This window comes from Chinchilla lanigera, unplaced genomic scaffold (assembly GCF_000276665.1).
Source record: "Chinchilla lanigera isolate Chin_1 unplaced genomic scaffold, ChiLan1.0 scaffold00086, whole genome shotgun sequence".
In the NCBI taxonomy this organism is placed as follows: domain Eukaryota; kingdom Metazoa; phylum Chordata; class Mammalia; order Rodentia; family Chinchillidae; genus Chinchilla; species Chinchilla lanigera.
The window spans coordinates 6,115,435-6,122,359 of NW_004955487.1; the positions used below are offsets into that span (position 1 = coordinate 6,115,435).

Here is a 6,925-nt window from a genome sequence, read left to right on the forward strand (position 1 = left end):
AATGGAAAATAAAAGAGTTGCTAAGCAAATGAAGACCAAGATATTGCCTGCTTAATTGATGGAGCACATGGAGGTATATTGGTAGTACCCAGTTTTCTAATGCTGAAGGCAGAATTGGAATCATCTACCTGGTCCCAGGCAGCATAGACAGTGTGGAGTTTTGTCCCTAGAAAATTTACAGCATGACATAGAGGGGGCTGCAGGAGTAGAAAGATAGTAAATTGCCATGTTATGCAGGTCAAGTCCTCCTCCAAACACTATAAAATAGGTTATTACTTTGTCCATGGGGAAGCATAAATGTGGAGGCAGAGAGAACCTAGAAGTGTTACACTAATGGTGTTCCCATCATGTCGGAGTAAACACCTGAAGTTGAGAATAAATATTCCTGGTTAATAAATATTCCTGTTTTTAAATCTCTAACCTTCTAGGCTTGATCCTTAAGCTTATGGTCAGTATGGCTGATTCTCTGGGGGATGACTAGCTCTTGGAGAAAAGACTGTTCTTGTTTTTTTAAAGACCGTTCTCCCTGAAACCACTATTTTCTGAGAATGCTCCTGTCACGGTGCTGAAAACAGCAAGTGACTGTTTTCAGAAGGGAGGCTCCTCGAAACAGGAGGAGCCAAGGCCCTGAGCAGAGCCACTCTACCCATCTCAGTGATGTTCCGTGACAAGAACTGGAGACGATTTTTTAATTATATTAAACCACTGTGATTTCACCGCTCACTTGTTATGGTGGCATACATGAACGTATCCTGACTAATTGTCATTGTGACCAGTGCTTTCTGGAATTCTGCCATCTGACCCTGGGAGATGTTCCGGTTGACATGCTAACCAGAGGTGCTCCCATATTTGAACATTACGCCTCTCTTATTATCAATTTCTGGAGCACAACCAAAGTTAAGACATTAAAATACAAAGCAATCAAAATGTAATGTAAAATTGGTGTAAAATCCAAAGAAATGCTATCTATTCTTTAAGATAAAGGCCTGGCCTGTCCTCCCCAACTTCATGTGTCTCATTCTCAGCCAGGAATGTTGTAGAATCCTGCAGAGCTGGTGTTCTCAGCACTGGGACCTGGAGTCTGTCAGTGGTGTGAATCTTTGTAGGCCCTCTGATATGTGTTAATGCATGGAGAATTCCCTGATGCTCCTCAGATTTTAGATCCAATGTGTTAAACGAATCCATGGGATTATCACAACATTGGGCTTCCACTCATAGCATTTAGAAAATAAGGCAATTGCCAAAATATTTTGTCAGGCAAAATTATGTTCCTAGACTACATTATTTAATGTTGATAAACACCACAGCAGACTCCAGGTAGTACCTGTGTAGGGGTTGTAGAGAGGAAAATCTTTATGGTGTTGTCTGTGCCTGGAAGCCAGTATGAGCCTGTGGTCTGGAATCCATGATGTCTGTACTTGAACACAACCCAGCAACTCTCCCATTAAGGGTGAGGATGGTGCTTTCTTTCTCCTAGCTAGGGACACCACTATTTCAGGTTGCTTTCTCCTATCTCAAAGTATGACTTTTTAGGGACGATCAATGAGTGCCTTCTTCCAAGGTGGAGAAATTGCTCAGCAAGATGGTGGCCTGTAAGTCAGCTCCCGCCTGTCACAGCAGGAACTTCATAGGCTCACCTCCCTGGCTGACCTGGGTCCTCTGACATGTGCATGCGTGTGTGTGTGTGTGTGTGTGTGTGTGTGTGTGTGTGTGTGTGTGTGAGATGGTTTGTAGTCCCAGCCAGGGGCAGAACCTTGATGTGGCACTGCTCAGGGTTCTCATCCTGCCTCCAGGGAATCTTCCTAGCCTCAAGTTTCTTTGGGCTCCAGAATCACTTTTCTCAACCCTGGTGAGGGAGTCCAGGGATTTTCACGTGCTCCTACCTGACTTTCCTCTCTGTGGACATCCTTGAACCCATCTCCAGACATGATCCCAATCTGTATTTTTTTTTCCAATCTGTACTTTGGTTCAGTGTGTTCCTCCCAGGTTCTTTCCAACAGGGGACTGAGGGAACCATGAAATGGGGGTACATGCGCCACCTAGAAAGCTCATATACAATTCCAGTGATAGTGAGGCAGGAGATTATGGCCGAAAAGGGCTGGGGAAGTGGGCGTGGCCTTTTAATTACAGAGTTCCTGGACACATGCGCAGAACGTTTCCCAAAGCTCCGCACCAATCAGAGACTGCTATCTTTGAATTATGTCGGGGGAATTCAAGCAGGGAATTCAAGGACAACCTAGTTCTGAGGGGTGGAAGATAGAAAACAGGGCGGCCACTGAGCTCTTGGTCAGTGTGCTGTCCTGCACAGTGGTCCATCCCGCAGAGTGTTCCTCTTCTCCTGCGATTAATTGGCCCATACTTGCTCTGCAGAATGTTTCTTTTCTTTTCCCGTCTTCAGTAAATTTCAATCCCTGCTATCTTTTGCACTTATCTTGACCAGTTATTTTTTCAGGACAGAAATGAGTTAGAAGTCATCTCTAGAAGGAGACTCCAGCACCCCAGAACCCGGTGACAATAGGAAACTAAGCAACTCCGAGCTTAGATGGAGCTGAAAGGGTTGGTGTTTTGGTCAACAGAGCGCTCGCTGTTAATCGGAAATGTAGCAGGTCTGTGGTTAGTGGAGGTGCTCGGTTTTAACTCCCTTTCCTTGCTTTTCCCGATGTCTTGAGCTCTTCCTTGCTCTGTCTTTATGGATATTCCGGTGGGAAAGACCTCGGCTGGAATTCTTAGCCAGATGTCTGGGGGTGGGGGTTGACAGCTTGAAACCAGAGCTTTTGCACTGAGCTACATCCTCAGCTCTTTCTCGATTTTTTTTTTTTTTTCTCTTTGAGACAGGGTCTCATTAAGTCACTAAATAATCCAGGCTGAGCTCTAACTTGTGAGTACTGGGATTACAGACCAGACGGCATTTTAAATAGGAAGCCCCAGGTGCACATCTCTGAGAATACAAACACACCAGGTGTTCAGCCCCCTATTTCTTCTCTGAGGGGGCCCTGCAGAGCCTGGAGAACCCTTCCCAGGATACTCAGTACTCATTGAGATCCTCCCATACCCCAGGTCTATTCTGCAGAGTCCTGGAGGTCTTATGTCCAAGTCTAACCAACCAGGAAGTCCTCAAGCCCAAGAATAATGCTTAAACCAAACAGCAAAACTCAACTCTCCCTAACACAAGGGCAACTGGGGCCCTAAGTGTGTTTAGAGTAGGGCTCTGAGGTGCTGGGTGCAAGCATATTGGTGGCTGGGCACAGTGTCTTATGCTTGTAATCTCAGCACTGGGGAGGCTGAGGCAGGATGATTGCTGTGGGTTTGAGGCCAGTCTGGACTACATAATGAGTTCAAGGCCAGCCTGAATGACATAGTGAGACTTTGTCTCAAAAAAAATGCACATTGGTAACCCTATGTTTTAGTTGCTTGTTGCTGAGATAAAATACCCAACTTCCAAAATTAAGGGAGGAAAGGTTTATTTGGCTCATAGTTTGTAGAGTTTCAGTCCATAACCAGCTGGATCCAAGGCAGGGTGGCCTGGCAGATAGGGATTGCAGAGTGAAACAGTTCATGGTGGGCAGAAGGTAGCAAAGCAACAAGGGACCTTAGCAGCTTTTTTCTGCCACTTTTATATTCCATCTAGGCTACTGGGATTAGGGTGTCAAACCGGTGTACTGAGGTAGTAATCATATACCCTTAATCCCGGTGTCACACACTCTAGATCCAGCCACCTCTGAAAAGCCCCACAGATGACTGCATGAGGCTCTGGGGGGAAATCTAGACACAAGCCATAAAACCCTAGCACCTCAGAATGTGCTCTTATTTAGAAACAGAGTCCTTACTGTGTAGTTAGCTAGGTTAAGATGAGGGCATATTGGGCCGAGGATAGAGCTCAGTGGCACAAGCACCTGCCTGGCAAGTGCAAGGTCCAGAGTTCGATTCCCAGTACCAACAAAGAAAAAAAAGATGAGGGCATATTGAGCCAGGTATGGTGGCACACACCTATAATCCCAGCACTCTGGAAGGCTGAGGCAGGAGGATGGCAAGTTCAGCCCCAGCCTGGGCAACTTAGCAAGACCTTGTCTCAAAACACAAACATGGGTGGTCTTGTAACTCAGTGTAAACTCCCTGCATTCAATCTACAGTCACACACACACACAAGTCCTTAACATTTTACATTTACAACAATCCCTGCCTCCTGTTTTTTTTTTTTGTTTTTTGGGACAGGGTCTCACTGTGTAGCCCAGGCTGGCTTTGAACTCAGGGCGATCCTTCCACCTTAGCTTCTTGAGTGCTGGGATCACAGGTGTGTGCTACCATGCCCAACAATGTTATTCAATTCCTTTTTTTTTTTTTTTTGTACCAAGAATCAAACTCAGAGCCTCACACGTAGGAACTGTGCCACTGAGCTACACCTGTGGTCCTGTTATTCAATTCTTAAAACCCAAGGAGTGGTTGTTGTGATGCCCATTTCACAGGTGTCAAAATGAGGCTAAGCAGGTCAAAGACTTGTTTAGGTCACACAGCAAACAAGTGGCAGAAGCAGGATCGCCTGTCTGACCCTAAATCCCGGTTCTGTGCTCTTTTTATTTTTTTCAGTACTGGAGGTTGAATTTGGGACCTTTGCAATGAGCTCTGTTGCCAGCTCCTTACTTTTTATTTATTTACTTGTATCTTTGTTTCTTTTTTGAGACAGAGTCTTGCTATGTAATTCAGGCTGGCCTTGAACTCATTCTGTAGCCCAAGTTGGCCTTGAACTGGCAGCGATCCTTCTGCCTCAGCCTCCTGAGTGCTAGGATGACAGGTGTGAGCCACCATGAACGGCTCATCAACAAAGCAGAGGCAGTGGGTTTCGGGGTCCTTCTTTCTTCAAAACTGAGTGCTGGGCCAGGTGGTGCTAAGGTGGAGGGAAGGGGACCAGGGCACTACCTCTCTCTGGGTTGCCTACAGCCTTAGCAAACCCAGCATCTTCTTTGGTGTGATTTGGAGGAAAAACCATAACGTAATTTCATCTCTGGGATTCTTTTCTGGGAATTGCTTGAGTGTGTTGTGTTACTGCGGTGCCTTGCGATCCTTGCTTCTCTTGGCTTCCGTTTCCCCATATCTGCCATGGCTGTGGTAATACAGGTGGAGCATGCTAATTTGCAAATCCAAGCCAGGTGTTGTGTTGCACATCTGTAATCCCAGCACTTGGGAGGCTGAGGCAGGAGGATCACTGCCAGTTTGAGGCCAGCTTGAGCTACATAGTTTAAGGCCAGCCTGGACTCCCGAGCAATACCTTGTCTCAAACAAAAAACAAACAAACAAAGAAACAAAAACCCCCCAAACAAAGCAAAATGGAATCGAATAATATCATGAATATCAAAAGAAGCTTGTAGGACATCTGAGTCCAAGCCCTAGGGGCATGAAAGTGTAAGAGAAAATGGCCCCCCTAGCCAGTTACTTCAGCTTCTTAGTTGCCCAGGTAACAGTTCTTGCTACAGTTGCGGTTGCTCCTGTCTCCTAGAAACAGCTGGTCACTCTGATGCATATTGTAAGAATCATCAAAGACAGCCAAGTACTCTACCTCTGTACCCGCCTTCTGCAGCCCCATAAAAACCTCCCTCTCAGGGCCTTTGAGGCCTGACATTTTGAAGGATAATTGAGTCCTTGTCAGTGCCCGTCTGGCATTAAATAAATCTGCCTCCGAGTCCTTGGTGACGTTTTGGTGTTTCTGCTTGCCAGAAACCTTGCCGGGTGTCCGGGATCCCAGAAAAACAGCAGAAAGTCCCAGCTACAATTTACTGAGTGTTGATTACCCGCCAGGCACAGTGCCGGGCACGTGGCTCTTAGCCAGTCCTTCAGTGGGCCTCTTTCTTCATCCGGTTTTCCCCTGGGAAGCAGTGGGAGCTGCTGTGGCAGGCAGCGAGTGGTAGGCGTGTGAGTTCTTAGTGGCCGCGGGGCAGGCCTGAGAGGCGGGAGGTTGAGTCATCGTGCACTGTGCTTATTCTTGCATCTCATCCAGGTTGGGGTTCCGGGGGATCCCCAGAGCCTGAAGCTGTATCTATTGGGAGTGGGGAGACGCTGGGGCCCCCATAAGGAGGTGGCCCTGACACAGGGCAGTGAGGGCTCCCAGAAGAGCTTCTGGGAGGAGGAAGACATGACGTTATATAGGACCGGGGTCACCACACAGCCCACGGAGAAGAGGACACTGGTCACTGCGTAGAAGCAGTGGTAAAAATTGTAGAGCAAGCTGGAGTAGAACTCCGGGGCCTGGCTGCAGGGCTGTCCCCTCATCCCCTGCCCCCCTTTCCTGTCACACAATTCCTGTTCCTTCACAGTGTGAATTTGGGGTCTGTCCCGTCCCCACCAGCTGTGGACAAAGAGATGTGGCTTCACTAGGAATCAACAGTCTGTGTGAGAAACCGAGCTCTTCTTGTGGGTTCTCTCCCCCGGGGGGACCTCGGCATGGGCACACGTGGGCACACGTGTGTGTAGCAGGCACTGGTAGCTCCCGAAGGCCACTGTCCACACAGCTGTGTCCGCGGAGGCTACGTGGTCTTTGTTCGGTTGGGTGTCTGGTTTCCACTTGCTGCAGAGACGCAGTGAGTTCCGGGAGGCAGACGTACCAAGGAGTTTTCTCTTCTCCCCTCCTGGAGCCAGGCAGTCCACAGCCCCCACTGCCATCCACAGAGCTCACCCGGCAGAGCGGGATCTAGTGCATGCCCCCTCCCTGTCCCACCCAGGACACTGGGACACAGACTTGGCAGAGATGCGGAGACCCCAGCCCAGCCGCACAGGTCCTCCAGTGCCCACACATCCTCAGCGATATAGCGGAACACGAGCCTACGGCCACGACACGGCAGCCAGCAAATGACATACACGGCCGCGATGGCTCCTGCAGGACCAGTGGAGCGGGGAAACAGAAGGCAAACACGGTTCAGGTAAGCTACCTCCAAGG

At 48.4% G+C, this 6,925-nt stretch overlaps 1 protein-coding gene across 1 annotated transcript in view; it reads right to left on the reverse strand.

The window, feature by feature from the left end:
• Positions 1–5,842: 5,842 nt before the first annotated feature.
• Ntsr2 (neurotensin receptor 2) overlaps positions 5,843–6,925 on the reverse strand; it is a 14,754-nt gene continuing 13,671 nt past the window's right edge. Inside the window, 3 exon segments of the mRNA XM_013504337.1 lie at positions 5,843–5,932; positions 6,079–6,228; positions 6,783–6,862. Coding sequence (XP_013359791.1) covers positions 5,843–5,932; positions 6,079–6,228; positions 6,783–6,862 — 320 coding nt within the window.